Below are 17,159 nucleotides of genomic sequence, written 5' to 3' on the forward strand. Positions count from 1 at the left end.
TCGCAAGGCCTCATTGCAACATTTTTGCCGTAATTATGCATTTCTGAATACTACAACTCCAATCAGTCAGTCTAGCTCAAGCACTTATAGCCGTATAAATACCATCTCCCTTTACTCTCCACTAACTCCTAGCAAACGATAACACAAAAAATCAACCAAAACATCCATTGTCTTTCCACTAACAAGTAATCTAAATTTTTTCATCAATGCACAGAAACTGCAATTTAACAACAAAAACAAAAAATAAACTGAGCTCAAAAACAAAAAGACAAACAAATTCTTTTATTAGTATCTAAAATTAAAATACATCATCGTCTGGTCCTTTTTCTTAAATTGCTCCGCCATCCAAATTCAATTCAAAATACAAACCTCAAGGCACTGCATTTAGTCTTGCTTCCCACACAAATCCACGACTTGGGCCATCTCCACTCACAGCCAGTCCATCAATCCATCTCCAGTCTCCTCCTCCTTTCCCACATTCCCACAGTGCTAACTTCCCAAGTCTCTTTGCCGAAAAGCAAACCCTATCCCCCATTCCAAACACCTTAAACTTATTCGATTCTTGAAAAAATTTATACATAGCCCCGGGCATTCTCCCCGCTTCCTCCCATTCCAGCAAATCCAAGTCCAGTCTCAGTATAATTATGGTAGAGCAGGACGAGTTTAACGAATACGATGACTTCAATCCCCCTACCATCAAAACCCTATTCCCACTTCCGCGAACTAAACGCGGCCGTTTCAATACATCAAACACGTCTCCCCACTCGTGCTTCTCTAAACCATACCAAAACTGTTGCGAATTCCTAAGAGTCGATAACTTACACGCGAATAATTTCCATTGACTTCTCCAGGGTGATCCGACGTCGCATAACGCGTACACAGAGTCTGACGTCATAACCGGACTTCGCGGTTTGGACGGAAGATTGGAGGAGAACTTTAGCCAACAATGTACCGAGTTCGAATAAAACAGCGCGGCTAGTTCCGTCAGTACCATGACTCGGTTCAACGAGTCAACCAGAACCGATCCATGTTTTGACCAGGCTGATCCTAACTGAGGCAAAACCTTAAATTGGCGAGTCAAGGGATTACAAGCAATGAGAGATTTGTTTGACTCGGGCAAGTCGGGCGAATGACCCCAGACATAAAGGAGTCCTTGCGAGGAAGCCACAGGGTGCAGCGATCTGAAAGGGAGAAAGCTGAAATCGAATCTGAGCCATATATTCTGGTTAGGATCGAAGACGTGGAGGACGGAAAAAAGAGAATGAGAAACGTGGTAGTGGTGGTGGTACAGCGGACGGAGAGCGAGTAGAAAGAGGGGAGGGCTTTGTGTGGAGATGTGGTGTAGGAAGGACGGTGACGTTAAGATTTGATTGAAGAGTTTTGAGACTGATCGGCAGACGATGATTTGACGGAGAGGCAGACAGGAGAAAATCTGTTGGAGCGTGTCTTGCGGGAGAGCGTAGATCGGGGGCGTGTCCATCGGGCGCGAAGCGGAGGATCACAGGGGAGTTTTTTATTTTAGGGGGCTGAAAGTTAAAATAACGGAGAAGATGTGAGGGGGATTTCTTCTAATGCTGCAGGTCCTTTGCTCAATACCTTCCAGATACCCCGTATTTTCAGAAATATAAAAACTGCCCATTCTTCTGCCTCTTGTTGCTTCATATCAAAATTACACAATTCTTGTAGTGGGGCTGGGAAATATAATTGCAATAGATTTTTGAGATTTGACCGTGTTTAGAGTTGGTTTATTTTACTTTCAAAGTAGGCGGAGGAAACAGTACCTTTTAAGGAAAGAAACTCTCAGTTTAAAACAACATAATGTATGATGAGTAATGTTATGTGTATCTATTTTTAGTACATAATTTATATATACAGTGAGATGTCATCATATAATTAGGTGATTTTAAAATATGTGTTATCATATGATAAAAAAATCTAATCACATGATAATACCTCATTTGTGTATATAAATTATATATAAAAAATAGATACACATAATTTTATTGAATATATGATTGATGATATTAATTAAAATAACCGTTTATTTTGTTTTATAGATATAATTATTTTTTATTATATAAATATAATATTTTTTAATTTGATTTTATTTTTAAAAGTATAAATCTTAGAATTTAGAGTTGGTTAAATAGATTAGTGATCTATTGATTACACATCCAACAAATCTTTTGATTATTAAAGTTGTTAAAATTTTTTATATTTTTATCCTATTTTATCTTATATCTTAATCGTAGTTGTTGAGTGAGTGAGTTTATACTAGATTATGTAAGTATAAAATCTTAAAATATTTTTGATATTTTATATTTTCGGTTATATATGTATAATAAAAAAATCAATATATATATATAAAAAAGCTATTTTAATTAATATATGCTATAATTGCAGATAATCCGAGTAACTATTTTCCACCCAAACATTGAGAAATAACTTTACTACCCATTAAATTGGAAAAGTCTATTTTACTCACCCGTGATATTCTTCCAATAATAAAAATGTTTGGTTTTATAGTAAATTAGCTTTTACTGTCCACTTAATACAAACATCCATAACTAACCTGTCTTTATTTTAGTAAGATAACAAAAATATTTTAAAGTAATTTTAAAATTTAATTCTAATTATATTATTTGGTTATTATTAGTTGATCATTTTTTACACAACACGTTAATATGATATGATACGATATGATACAAAAAAATTTAAATTATAATTTAAGTTTTTTAACACAAATAGTTAATATGAATCTAATCAAGTTAAGAGAAATTTTTATCCTAATTGAAAAGGTTTAAAGATATTTAGGTGTCGGTAATGTAATTGTTGAAACTTCAAAAGGGGTGGTTCTTAGTGTTGTTGGAATCGGTACCATGTCAGGGCCAAAGTTGTGGTCACGGTGGTCCACAAGGTGGTCAAAGATGAGGGGATGGTATTACTGAGGGCGACCAAAGTGGTAAACTTGGCATTTGATGAGAGACTACATGCACTTTTCCCCACCGATAGTGTGACCAAAGAGAAGATCCTTATCTATGCAATTTTGTAGAAATGAAAATATGAGGTATTTAATAAATGATTTTACCCATAAAAAATGTTGAACCAAATTTTCATTAACAAAAATAAATGAAAATGACCAAATAGACCTTTTAAGGCTAAAGGATGATACCTTGTGTGGGAGAGAATCTTTAGCCTTGAAAATTTGGCTTGGTTGACGTGACCTTTAAAATAAGTTGTCAATTCTAATATTTATGATAGAATTGTTTGGAAACTTTTAGGAAAATATTATTCATATTATTTTTATATTAATTAAAAATAAAATAATTTTATCTTCTGATATTTTATAAATAAAAATATAATCATAAAAATAATAATTACATTATTTCTTATATTATTTATTACATTATTATTATTATTAATATAATATTATTAAAATATTTATTACTGATAAAATAAATAAATGAACGTTAATAATAAAATATATATGACTTAAGAAATATTTTACTGCTGAAAAACAAACAACCCTGACCATATTATATTTTCAGTGAAATTTAGTCGTTAAAAGCCTGCTTTCAATTTATGGGCCGAAACAAGTTTAACGTTTTGGGCCTTCTTAATTTTATCCAACTGTAATATTACTGGGCCCTTAAAGAAACATAAAAATCAATCATGTTGTGTCGGGAAACACAGATGTCAACACGTTGCAAGAATTGATAAGACCATTGAACTTGAAGTTGTGGGACCAGAAAAAAAAAAAAATCACAATTCCCCATGTGATGCCATACGTGTCTGGTCGACTCTTATCGAATAGAATCTTGATTGGTTTCCATGGTGGACCCTTCAGAATATATTTTTACGAATTTCGGCAAGTGAGTCACATGGGAAATTTTCTCAACATGCAGAGTGAAGATCAGTGAAAGGAACACTAAACGACGCTGTTTCGCAATTTTGAGCTCTGATTTTGTTCTATCTCCCTTTATTTAGAAAAATAGTTTTATTCTCATGAGCTAATTTTAACAATATCTCCCTTTATTTAAAACTTGTGCGTCTGATGTTAGACCAGTGTACTCTTCAACATGACCTCAAACTGCCCACTCATGGACAGAAATGACAGTGAAGACGCAATAGTGAGAAAGGTCAGCTTCACATCATTATATTTATACGACAGAAATAGAGGTATTGGCTTGCATGTGTATGGCCTTTTATGAGGTCAAGCATATAAACAACACCAAATTAAGTCGAAAGATGTTTGTACATCACATATCAAAAGTCGGCTAATTTTTCTCTATCAACTTTCTCATCATCAAACCTAATATCCACACAAAAGATAAATTTATAACACCTTCTATCGGAATCATCTAACTATTAAATACTAACAAAATTACTTCTTTGTTCACACAACTAGACATAAAGCATGAAAACTCAACCGTTCTCCTAATATATATTTATGCATACTACTATCCCATTATTCTATATTTACATTAACCTAAAACTAATATCATATGATCGAATTATTAAAATATAAAAACACATACAATAGATCTGATTATCATATTAGCAACACATTTATCATATAAGATTTTCAATCAAATAAATTAAGTTCATCCTCCTAATAGTAATCCTGACAACACTTTTATTAAACAAGGTTTAAAAAAATTAAATATAATGAAATAACGATGTTATGTGTAGATATAAAACTTTTTATAATTTGTAAATAGTAATTGTTGGAACAAATATTCATCTGGCATGAATGATTGTTCATTTTTTTAAAATAATCCTATGTCCATTTAATTCATCCAATATGATATGAACGGGTTTGAACTTTTCATGCATGCACCATTCAGTAGTTTAAAATTTCATATTTTTCAGGCTTAACCATTTTATCAATTTCCAAAATTTATAAATAATCCGCATTGCTTACCCCCTCTTTGTCACGTGGTTTACTAAGCTTACTTACTTCTGTTTGATCGCCGAACAAGAGTAGAACTGGTGGTCGACTTCTTGTAGTAAGGACTAAGGATTCCGAATAGTAGTTTAAAACAGTACGACGTCGGTTCACTCCTATCTACTCTGCTGTTGGCTTATTCTCGTCGGCAGGATGTGGCACACTGGCAATAATAATTAGTGACTCACGTGATGTATATGAAATAAAATAAAAAAAAATCTAAGCTAATTTTGTATTAAGTTGGCTCTCCAGAAAAATTGCCACTATAAATAGAGTGGCAGCAACGCCTCTTCCTTCTCGCTTCTCTTATAAAGTGTTCGGCAGGGGAGGCAAATTTTTCTCTGTTCTTGAACGAACGAATCCACCGCCTCGGTAATCTCTAATCAGGTTTTCTCTTTCTAGATCTGCCATCACTTCATTTCAACTAACACATCCTCTAATATTCAAAATCTTCTTACAATTTGCTCACTCGCTTACGCGCTCTGATTTATTTCACATTTGCGTTGTTAATTTACGTTTATGTCTTAGGTCGTCAGGTGGAAGTGGAGGCTAGTTTGAAGGTAGTGAAAGGAGCAATGGCGGAGATCTTTTCTAGAGGTTTTGATCCGGCGGCTGTGGTGCCTGGACCGTTGCCTCCGGTTGTGCCGGAGCAGAACGGCGGGCCTGTGAAGATTATTGCCGAGTCTGACACGGAGACTGAGAGAGAGATTGTGCTCGGGAAGAACGTGCATACCACGTGCCTTGCTGTCACAGAGCCGGAAGCGAACGATGAGTTCACCGGTGATAAGGAGGCTTACATGGCTGGTGTCTTGGCTCGCTATAGGAAGACCTTGGTCGAACGGACTAAGCACCATTTAGGTATTAAACATTAAGAAATGTGTTTAAACGTCGTCGTTTCAGATGATGCATGCTACTTTATTTTCAAGTTAGTTGTTGTAAGCTAAAATAATGACTGTGTGTTACATCATATACTAACTTACAAGTTATAAGATTACTGTGATAATACTTAAGTGTAAGTGGCCTGTAAATGTTGCACGTCACACCTTTTTCATATTTGCTATGATATAAGAATTCTAAATTTACTGTTAGGTGTATGTTTGTTGAAAATTAGTTGAAAAATTTTAAGTGCTTTTTCTAGTTGAACTAAATGAATCATGTCTATTTTTCAAGTTCAACCACATGATATGCTCAAGTGGTTGAGGTAAATGGGTACTCCTGATGGTTGTCTCACATTTGTAATTATAATTTTGTTTTTGAAAGCTGAAAAGCTGAAAAGCATATTTTTGGTTTTACCATAAAAATAGGTTTTTGCTTTTTTGGTAAAGCAGACATCTATTGCTTTTAAAAGCAGAACTTTTACTTTTGGATGTGCGAATTGTGATAGCCATATTATTAAGATATTATAACGTTGGTACAGAGTGTGAGTGGTTACATTGATTTGTTTTCATTTTTTCAGTGATAGCCTCTGAGATTATTATTTTCTCAAAAGCAGAAAGTAAATAAAAATTAAGCACTTGCCAAAAAAAATAAAAAATAAATAAAAACTAAGCACTTGCCAAAAAAAAAAAAAAATTAAGCAGAAGCATCTGTTAGAATGCTGAATAAAATATGGCGTGAATATATACTAATCTCTTGTTAGTTCTTACATAGCCTGAGATTAACTAGTTTAATTTCTTTTTTGGTTTGTGATTTGATGTTTATATAGAGTTATTTGATATGACAAGGGATACACTTACAAATTAGACATAAGTGAAAGTTATGTGTGTGCTTATTATTGTTTTGTTGTCATTTTTATGTAGTCGAAAATGTGTATCATTTTCATTATATTTAACAATTTACTGCACAAAATATGAAAAGTGGTAACCTAATATCAGAAAATTTGAAAGTGATTTAGTTTAAGGTTGTGCTTACTGATGTTCAAGTGAAAAAAATAGATATGTTGAAGAAAGAGTAAGAGTAGTTGCTGCCAATTTGTTTTGAGTAGCATAGTTTTGGAGGCCTTCTGACTTCTTATGGTTACTTGTGGGAGGCAACATTTCATTGTTTAACTGATAAACTTGTGTCAATTACTAAAGATGCCATGAAAAAGCATTGTCATTCTGAACTCTGACAATAGAGTTTCCAGTTATGTCTTTGGTTTTAAACTTTTGCTTCAAATGGTGTCTTTTTTGTAGGTTATCCTTATAATCTTGACTTCGATTATGGTGCCCTTAGTCAGTTGCAGCATTTCTCCATCAACAATCTTGGGGATCCATTTATTGAGAGCAACTATGGTGTCCATTCAAGACAGTTTGAAGTTGGTGTTTTGGATTGGTTTGCTCGTCTATGGGAAATAGAGAAAGATGAATACTGGGGATACATTACAAATTGTGGTACAGAAGGCAATCTTCATGGCATTTTAGTTGGGTAAGTATGGTTAGATTATTGCTTTGCATTGCTTCTATTTCGCATCATAATCATTTATTGTTTCTGTCAAAGAAATGTGGAAGAGATTGTACTTTGATCCTGCAGGAGGGAGGTGTTTCCAGATGGCATTCTGTATGCATCGAAAGAGTCCCATTATTCAGTCTTTAAAGCTGCACGAATGTATAGAATGGAATGTGTTAAGGTTAACACTCTGATATCTGGTGAAATTGATTGTGCTGATTTCAAAGTTCAACTACTTGCTCACAAGGACAAACCAGCTATTATCAATGTTAATATAGGTTCTCTCTCTCCCCTAATTTGGGAAACTCAAAGAAGTGAATGTGCACTTTTAACTGAGTTGATGTGATCAATTATTTGTATACAGGAACAACTGTCAAAGGAGCTGTTGATGACCTTGATCTTGTGATAAGAACGCTTGAAGAAAGTGGATTTAAGCATGATCGCTTCTATATTCATTGTGATGGAGCTCTGTTTGGACTAATGATGCCCTTTGTTAAACGTGTAAGTCATGCCATTCCAAACTCTTAACATCATAAGGAAACTTAAAGATTGAAAATTCGGCTTCTCTTTCTGTCATTCATATCTTGCATTAGCAGATGGTTTTGGGCTTTAGCAGTTTTGCTCTTAAGAGTTTCCTTGGTATGATTTAATAGTTTTTGCTCTTAATTATTAACTGAATCAGTCAACTGTGGTGTGTTTCATTCCAGAACATATTATTTGGCTTCAGTTTGAATAAAAAGACTTTCTGCCCTGGTTCCTTTGCATTGGATGAACTCAATCATACACAATAGGCTTGTTAGTAAAATCTCATATTTCTGGTATGAACTAGCTTTTTCATGTATATATTTCAATTTACCTTAGAAAACACGGTTGTCACAAAGCATTTCTGTTGAAAATCTGTAAGTTGTGGAGACCAAGTATCTCATTTCACATGTGGATAATTGGATGATGCGATGATATTAATGTTTGTACTGGATAGCTGTCTTAGTGTGATTTATTGGCTCCTTTTGCACATGTTTGATTAACCTTACACAAGTGCTAATCTATCTTCAGTCTCATTCTCTTGGCCTTGTTTAATCCTTTTTGGACTTATCCATATTGTTGATGAACAGGCACCAAAGGTTAGTTTCAAGAAACCCATTGGAAGTGTGTCCGTGTCTGGCCACAAGTTTGTGGGATGCCCAATGCCTTGTGGTGTTCAGATAACAAGGATGGAGCACATCAATGCACTCTCAAGAAATGTTGAATACCTTGCTTCGAGGGATGCCACAATCATGGGAAGTCGAAATGGCCATGCTCCTCTCTTCCTCTGGTACACTCTCAATAGAAAAGGATACAAAGGTTTCCAAAAAGAAGTCCAAAAGTGTCTTAGAAATGCTCACTACTTGAAGGACCGCCTTCTTGATGCTGGTATCAGTGCCATGTTGAATGAACTTAGCAGCACAGTTGTGTTTGAGCGTCCTCATGATGAAGAGTTTGTTCGAAAGTGGCAGCTTGCTTGCCAAGGTAATATCGCTCATGTTGTGGTTATGCCTAGTGTCAGCGTTGACAAACTGGATGATTTCTTGAACAAGTTGGTTGAGCACCACAAAACTTGGTACCAGGAGGGGAAAGCTCAGGCTCCTTGCATCGCAGCAGAAATAGGAACTGAAAATTGCTGCTGTTCTCTCCATAAACGATAGATTGTTATCGTATGCTAGCTTCCCATAAGTGATAGATTGTTATCACTCAGAGATTACTTGTCTGTTGTCCTTTTTGTATCAAAATTCTTGATTTTAATAGAATCTGGATTTGTTTTAGCATCTTTTTTTTGTTTTCCGGTTTCTGACTATTATGTTGTATACTAATTGAATTTTGATATTGCCTTAGGCTTTCATGGCTGAAATCTTCAGCAGCTTTTCTTGAAAACCAAGGCAAAATTGTTGCTTTACAAAAAGTTTCACTGATTACCTGAATTTCAATTGGGAAAATATCCGAAAAAGAAAGAGACCTTTCAACAGATTGTTACTTGCTGTAAAAGGAAAAAAAATTGCTTGCTTATTTTGGCAGTGTAAGGCATATTGTTAACTTCGGACCAGGTAAGATTTGCAGTTCCCTTTCTGTTTGATTGTATCTCGTAGTGTTCTTTCTGCAAAGCCACTGGAAAATTTCAGTTCAACTTCTCAAGAAAACAAATTAAAATTTTGAGGAAAATGTGAAGTCCATATTACTCTTGAGTTGTTCCAAAACAGTAGGGGTTTTCTTCAAGGAATTTGATGAGCCATGTGAGAGCAGCAGTTGTGGTGTAATGACCTGCAACAAGTAGAGTCAATATATTGTCCTTCAATTGTTTCTCAGTAAGTCTATCTTCAGTATCTCTCTGTCTCCTGTTTGGCAATTTTAAAAGCTTAACAAAATGCAAAACGAGTCCATCTTTTTTCTTTTTCGTGTCATTTCTTATGATTTTATGCAGCTAAGTTGTTGAAAAGTACTACCTTAATACCCTGATTGAAAGCTGTTCCTGGGAGCTTCAATGGCAAGGAAGCAAATGCGGAAGAGATGAGTTTAAAATTGGCCTGAAACTTTTCCAGCTCCTTGCCGGCTGGTTCCAAGCTCATTTTATCATGTTGCCTATCATTTTCAGTGTGAACTGTATAAACAACAGAAGATTTAGATATACTTGAAGATAGAAAACACCACCGGGCACTAATTGACTTGCTCTCTAGACTCAACTGTGGAAGCCTCTTCAAAAACCAGCACCGTTCTTCCAGTCCATTGATCCAGTGTTTCAATTGCGAGTGTGTTAATAAACCAAAAATATTTTTTTCGGGCCATCAACTGAAGGAGGTTCAGCGATCAGCCATCTCAGCCGTTTGTGTGCTTCTCCACTGGTCTGCAGCAAGCTGGTTGAACTAAGAACTTGCTCTTCTGTGTAAAAAAGGTTCAAACTCACAATCCCATCTTTTCCTGTTAAAAAAATTTTGCTTGCTTCTCTCCCAGCTTGAACACACTGTATCTCCCCAACGCAAAAGTATTTATTAGAACATCAAAGCAAACAATTTTGATATATTTTTACATGTGTTCATGGTTCTTCATTTGATTGATTTTGTTATCTCTGTTGCCTCTCCTTCACAAAGCTGTAAATGCCAGATGGATTGGAGAAATCAGATAAAGATGAGAGGCTTTCACCAACAATAGGCCACCCGAAACTTCCTGGAATATGCTCCGTTGTTTTTGGTCAACAAGAAGGAAACTGAAAGAACAAATGTGGCAACAAGCACCATAATCAGTAAGATGCTGCATAGTTCCATTGTTTTCTTCTTAATTGTGTTGTGTGCCTATTTAAACTGAGCTTGGGCAGCCACCTTGGAACAAAAATGTGCCCAATGTAAGACACAGTGCTTAGCTACTTACTATATTGTCTGACAAAACACTTGACTAGTTTCATGGTGATAATGTGTATTGTTACCCCCTCTTTGGCAAAGCTCACAAGGGCATAATGCACAAAATTGCGGACCGTCTTGAGGCTTTAGGACAAGATCTACGAGTTGGTCTAACACGACCCATTAAAAATAATTTTTTTAATTAATTAAAAATAAAAATAATTAAAAATTGATAAAAATGCAAAAGTTACATAATTTTGGGGGCTAGCGTACAGTTCAGGAGGCTTTTGACTGTAATATAGGTCTTGTCATGCTAAAAAACTGATTTGACCCACTAGACCCACTGATCGGCAGGCCTAGGCGCAACGGCCTGGGCTTGCCCCGTCTGATCTTTCATAATTTTTTATAACAATGGGAATGTAGAAAAAATATTGTAATAAAAAATTAAGAGGCAAATAATCCCATCTTTTTTCATTCGTTAATTTTAATATATATAGGATATACAAAAAGCTTTTGGAGTTGTTTAGTTCTAAGATTTAAAGATTATTTTGTTAATTTAGCTTTTATTATCTTGTTTGGTTTTGTTAGTAATAAAAGATTACGGTAATGTGATACCCCTAGGCGAATCCCACATCGACAAAGCACGGGAGAGATGCTGGGTCTGTGTGTGCTCTGTCTTTGGATCCCACATTGGTTAGTGGTGGGAGAATTGGATTGGTTAAATAGCCTGTGAGCTCCTTAACTGTAAAGACGCGTTTTGGGTTGCAAAGCCCATTAGCAAACCCATGATGGACTGTGTGTCCAAAGTGGACAATATCTTAACAGTGGGCCGGGTTATTGGACCTGGGGTGTTACAAATGGTATCAGAGCATGGTTATGGGACCCAAAAAAAAAAAAAAAATTTGTGAAAATGATTTCCTTCATAACATGTTCATAAGTTAGTAGCTAAAGCAGTGTTGATCGCTCCCGCGCCCTGACCTCTGTAAGTAAATACCTGCTGTAACTATTGATATACCTTATTCAAAGTACTATGTGATTTTGCAGAAATAGAAAGAATATGAGAAGGTCTAGCAGATTGAATACTCCCATCCCAGAGGAAAGCCATTCAGAGGCACCGGCACCAACACCGGCCCTTGTAATATCACTCATGTTGTGGTTATGCCTAGTGTCAGCGTTGACAAACTGGATGATTTCTTGAACGAGTTGGTTGAGCACCACAAAACTTGGTACCAGGACGGGAAAGCTCAGGCTCCTTGCATCGCAGCAGAAATAGGAACTGAAAATTGCTGCTGTTCTCTCCATAAACGATAGATTGTTATCATATGTTAGCTTCCTATAAGTGATGCTGCATAGTTCCATTGTTTTCTTCTTAATTGTGTTGTGTGCCTATTTAAACCGAGCTTGGGCAGCCACCTTGGAACAAAAATGTGCCCAATGTAAGACACAGTGCTTAGCTACTTACTATATTGTCTGACAAAACACTTGACTAGTTTCATGGTGATAATGTGTATTGTTACCCCCTCTTTGGCAAAGCTCACAAGGGCATAATGCACAAAATTGCGGACCGTGTTGAGGCTTTAGGACAAGATCTACCAGTTGGTCTAACACGACTAGAGACGTCAATGGGCCGTGCCGGGCCGGGCCGGGCCGACTTCAGCAAGGCCCGTTGGGCTAATGGGCCGGGCCGGGCCCGAGGCCCAAACAGTAATGGGCCTTCGGGCCGGGCCGGCCCTTTGAAATATAAAGGCCCAAAGCCCGGCCCATATACTAACGGGCTTTAAACGGGCCGGGTCGGGCCTTAGTAAACGGGCCGGGCCGGGCCTCAGTAAACGGGCCGGGCCGGGCCTCAGTAAACGGGCCGGGCCGGGCCTTATTAAATATTTTTAAAAAAAGTTTTAATTAAAATTTTTAAACACAAATTATTTTTCAATTATTAAAATCGAGGACAGTACCCCGAATATTTTATTTATAATCCCTCACTTATGGCGGAGGAATACCGTGGTTACATGATAAAAAATATTATAAATTGTTAATAAAATACAAATAAATTAATTTACATATTGTATAAATTACAAAACATAAATAAAATTTATCTACTATATAATATTTATCTATTCATCTTCTACATCCAAATCTTTGAATTCTTCAAAGACATCTTCTGTCACACGATTCTGTAATTTAAAATCAGCTTTGATCCAATCTTTCATGCACATTATCGCTTCGACCATATTTGGATGTAAATTGGATCGTCTATCATCCAGCACACATCCCCCTGCACTAAAAGCGGATTCCGATGCTACAGTTGACACCGGAGGTGTTAGTAGATCTCGAGCCATGGCTGCAAGCACAGGAAAGGTTTCTGCCTTGTCTTTCCACCATGCCAAAACATCTAGTTTTTCAGCATTATATCTTTGAATAATTTCAGGATAATGGTCAATATTTATATAATTGTAAAATTGACTATAATTTGTACTTTGACTAACAGTTTGTTTACCTTTGCGCAATAAAGACCATATGCGTGACTTTTTTTTACCTGAACTACCAGAGCTTACCTCTGGTGCAGAACTTTGTCCAGTTTTTCCATATTTTTGTTCATAAATACTATACATATCAAATAAAAATTCTTGAACATATTCAACAGAATTTACATTGCTATTAATTGACAAATTTTCATTAATAACATCAAATAAATTTTGTAATCCATTAGTTTTTGCCCTAGGATCTAAAATAGTAGCTGCAGAATAAAGTAAAGGAATTTCACTCCAATATTTTTTAAATTTTTGTTCCATTTGCATACATATATTTTGAAAAGCATTATGAGAGTGACGATACCTATGTTCTTTAAATATATCACTTATTTCTACCATATTATATATTATAGAACAAGTTGTCGGATAATACACACCTGAGCAATGATCTGTGGCTGTTTTCAATGGCTCTAACAAGTTCATTAAAGCCATAGCTATTTCCCAATCTTGATCTGTCAAAAAAATAGGATCTTGCGAATCCATTGGTTGGGTATTGAAGTATCGTGTTATAGGAACTTCATACCCTTCGCATGCTTTCAACATGAGATATGTTGAATTCCACCTAGTGCTAATATCTATTTTTAATTTTTTCCTTCTTAACCCCATTGATTTACATAATTGATGATATGCTTGTACCCGTGATGGGGATGATGAAATATATGCAATGGCATGTCTAATTACTTCTAAATGTTTTTTTGCCAAACTCAAGCCATCTTGAGCGATTAAATTAATAATATGACATGCACACCTAACATGAAATAATTTTCCATTAAATGGAGGAGATAAATGATTATGCATATATTCAATAACTTTATTATTATTTTTAGCATTATCTAAAGTAATTGAAAAAATAGAATTATTAATTTTATATTCATCAAAAATATTTGCTAATGAACGATAAATTGCAAGACCATTATGTGGATATTCTAAATTTCTAAATGCAATAACTTTTTTGCATAATTGCCAATCAGAATTAATATAATGAGCAGTTGCACAAAGATACCCTATACGTTGATTTGTAGCAGTCCATAAATCAGAAGTTATTGAAATAACACCATTAAAATTACTTAATTCTCCAATAATTTTTATTTTCATTAGTTCATAATTTCTCAATATATCTGACCTAAGAGTTGACCTAGGAATTCTTCTAAATGCTGGTTGAATACTATTTTGCATCATCCATTCTAAAATTTCATCTTCTGCATAACTAAAAGGTTGATCAGAAGCAACGACATACCTGGCCATGTAATCTCGAACCTTCATTTGATCGTACGTAAAAGTTGACATTTCTCCCATATGTCCAGAACCGCTCGGACCTCCTGCTGAAGTGGCACCTGGACCAACAGATCGCGATCTGGTGAATGCAATTTGTTTTTGTCCTCTAAGTTCATGTGGAATTTTTTTACAGTAATCAGTAACATGTCGGCGAAGATGTCCCGTCCCACTTGTACTTGCACATGTTAAACAAGAACCGCAATGTTTGCATACTGCTCGACGAATTAATTTCCCCTCTATTGTTTCCTCTATTCTATCAAAGTGTTCCCATACCATTGACGTTTGTTTTCTTTTTCTCTCTGTCGAACAATGCGAACCTGTACCCGTACCACTTTCACCTGTTGGTGCTCTACCTATCCCACCTTGTGCATCATCAATAATATCATCAACGCCAGCATGATAATATTCAAATGGATTGAATTCATTTGACATTGGATCCATTTGTAATATTTTGTAATGATAAAATTAAAATAAAATGAAATTAAAAATATAATAAATAGTTGAGATTGAGAGTTTGAGAGATTGGGAGTTTGAGAGATTGAGAGTTTGAGAAATTTGTAATTGTAATTGAAAATGAAAATGAAAAATTGAATAGGTTTTTATAGGAAAAAATCAATTAATTAAAAAAAAATTAAAACAAAGTTTGGCAACGGCTACTGGCGCCAGTAGCCGTTGCCAACGGCTTCTGCCTCTGCCTTGTGGCAGAAGCTAGCCAACGGCTTCTGCCACAAGGCAGAAGCTAGCCAACGGCTTCTGCCAAGGCAGAAGCGGTTCTGCCAGGCAGAAGCGTTCTGCCAGGCAGAAGCGTTCTGCCTGGGCTTCTGCCTGGGAGAAGCTTGCTTCTGCCAGGCAGAATTAGCTTCTGCCATTTGGCAGAAGCAGCTTCTGCCACCAGGCAGAATTACCTTCTGCCACCAGGCAGAAGAAAAAATTAAAAAAAATTATATATATATGTGAACAGTGCCGGGCCGGGCCGGGCCAGCCCATGGGTTTAATATTAAGGCCCAAGGCCCGGCCCGATAAGCCTATGGGCCCGGCCCGGCACGCTACAGTACCGGGCCGGGCTTTATCGTGCCCGGGCTTTTCTTCGTGCTTCGGGCCGGGCCTCCATTCGACCCGGCCCAATTGACGTGTCTAAACACGACCCATTAAAAATAAATTTTTTAATTAATTAAAAATAAAAATAATTAAAAATTGATAAAAATGCAAAAGTTAATATAATTTTGGGGGCTAGCGTACAGTTCAGGAGGCTTTTGACTGTAATATAGGTCTTGTCATGCTAAAAAACTGATATGACCCACTAGACCCACTAATCGGCAGGCCTAGGCGCAACGGCCTGGGCTTGCCCCGTCTGATCTTTCATAATTTTTTATTACGATGGGAATGTAGAAAAAATTAAGAGGCAAATAATCCCATCTTTTTTCATTCGTTAATTTTAATATATATAGGATAAGCATAAAGCTTTTGGAGTTGTTTGATTCTAAGATTTAAAGATTACTTTGGTAATCTAGCTTTTATTATCTTGTTTGATTTGTTAGTAATAAAATATTACGGTAATCTTCTATTATTAATACTAATGTGACATGTAATATATGTGATAATCTTATTACCACTTTCACCTTAGGTATTAAAATGAGAATGTAAAAAAAATTAAGAGGCAAATAATCCCATCTTTTTTTATTTGTTAATTTTAATATACATAGGATATACATAAAGCTTTCGAGGTTGTTTGGTTCCAAGATTTAAAGATTACCTTGGTAATTTCACTTTTATTACCTTGTTTGATTTGTCAGTAATAAAAAATTATAGTAATATTTTATTGCTAATACTAACGTGACAGGTAATATAGGTGGTAATTTTATTACCACTTTTACCTTAACTATTAAAAGATTACCAAAGTAATTTTGATTTTATTATAAGCCAAATGACTACTTCCCACCCAAGTTTAAGTGCTATTGCAAAGACACACCCATGAGGTTTGAAAAACTCAAAATCTTATCCGTCTGTTAAAAATCTCGGTTAGGATTAAGGGTAAAATCATCTTTTAACAAAAAATTAAAGTTTTATTACTTTGACCCCCCTCAGACAGAAACGACGTGGCTGTCTAAGACCACCGACGATCGTTTTCGTCGAAGAGAAAATTGTCTTCGTTCGAGACAAAGATGATTTCGTCTTCGTTTGAGGAAATAGCTTACATCGATGGTTGAGAAGTGATTAGCAGAGAGAGTTGAGCCGATAGGGAGAGCCAACACCACCGAAGACGGTCGTCTTCGACAACTTTGACCGTGATTTGCAAACCCTAGGGGGGAAATTTTGATTTTTCAAACTTTAGGTGGGAGCTGAATTATTAGATCTTCAAGCTGAGGGGGGAAAATGTAATAAAACTTTAGATTTTAAAATTTTTTTATTAAATAACTATTTTACCCTTAGCCATAACTGTGATTTTTAATAAATGGATGAGATTTTAAGTTTTTTAAACCTTATTGGTGTGACTTTAGGATAAAATTTAAACTTGAGGGCAAAATAATCCTTTGATCTTATTATAATTATATTATTATTTATTAATTTTTTGAGACAAAAATAAATTTATTTTTAATTAATATAAAAAATAATATAAAA

General features: G+C 35.6%; 2 protein-coding genes and 1 pseudogene across 5 annotated transcripts; 1 reads left to right on the forward strand and 2 right to left on the reverse strand.

Annotated features, from left to right (window-relative positions):
* Nucleotides 1-263: 263 nt before the first annotated feature.
* LOC123228676 (SKP1-interacting partner 15-like) lies at nucleotides 264-1,744 on the reverse strand. The gene has a single exon (XM_044654137.1). It carries the CDS (start codon nucleotides 1,478-1,480, stop codon nucleotides 371-373), a length of 1,110 nt encoding a protein of 369 aa, XP_044510072.1. The 5' UTR covers nucleotides 1,481-1,744; the 3' UTR covers nucleotides 264-370.
* A 3,436-nt stretch (nucleotides 1,745-5,180) lies between these two features.
* Nucleotides 5,181-9,177, forward strand: LOC123228808 (serine decarboxylase-like). Of its 4 annotated transcripts, none has more exons than XM_044654257.1 (6): nucleotides 5,181-5,335; nucleotides 5,477-5,806; nucleotides 7,123-7,354; nucleotides 7,460-7,653; nucleotides 7,740-7,876; nucleotides 8,488-9,177. In XM_044654257.1, the coding sequence occupies exons 2-6, from the start codon at nucleotides 5,524-5,526 to the stop codon at nucleotides 9,055-9,057; spliced, it is 1,416 nt and encodes a 471-aa protein (XP_044510192.1). In that variant the 5' UTR covers nucleotides 5,181-5,335; nucleotides 5,477-5,523; the 3' UTR covers nucleotides 9,058-9,177. The 4 variants fall into 4 exon arrangements, with proteins under 4 accessions (XP_044510192.1, XP_044510193.1, XP_044510194.1 ...); XM_044654258.1 differs by having other exon boundaries at nucleotides 5,185-5,335; nucleotides 5,485-5,806; XM_044654259.1 differs by having other exon boundaries at nucleotides 5,216-5,320.
* LOC123229685 lies at nucleotides 9,104-12,096 on the reverse strand (annotated as a pseudogene).
* Between the last annotated feature and the right edge of the window lie 5,063 nt (nucleotides 12,097-17,159).

Source organism: Mangifera indica, chromosome 11, assembly GCF_011075055.1.
Source record: "Mangifera indica cultivar Alphonso chromosome 11, CATAS_Mindica_2.1, whole genome shotgun sequence".
Classification (NCBI taxonomy): Eukaryota; Viridiplantae; Streptophyta; class Magnoliopsida; order Sapindales; family Anacardiaceae; genus Mangifera; species Mangifera indica.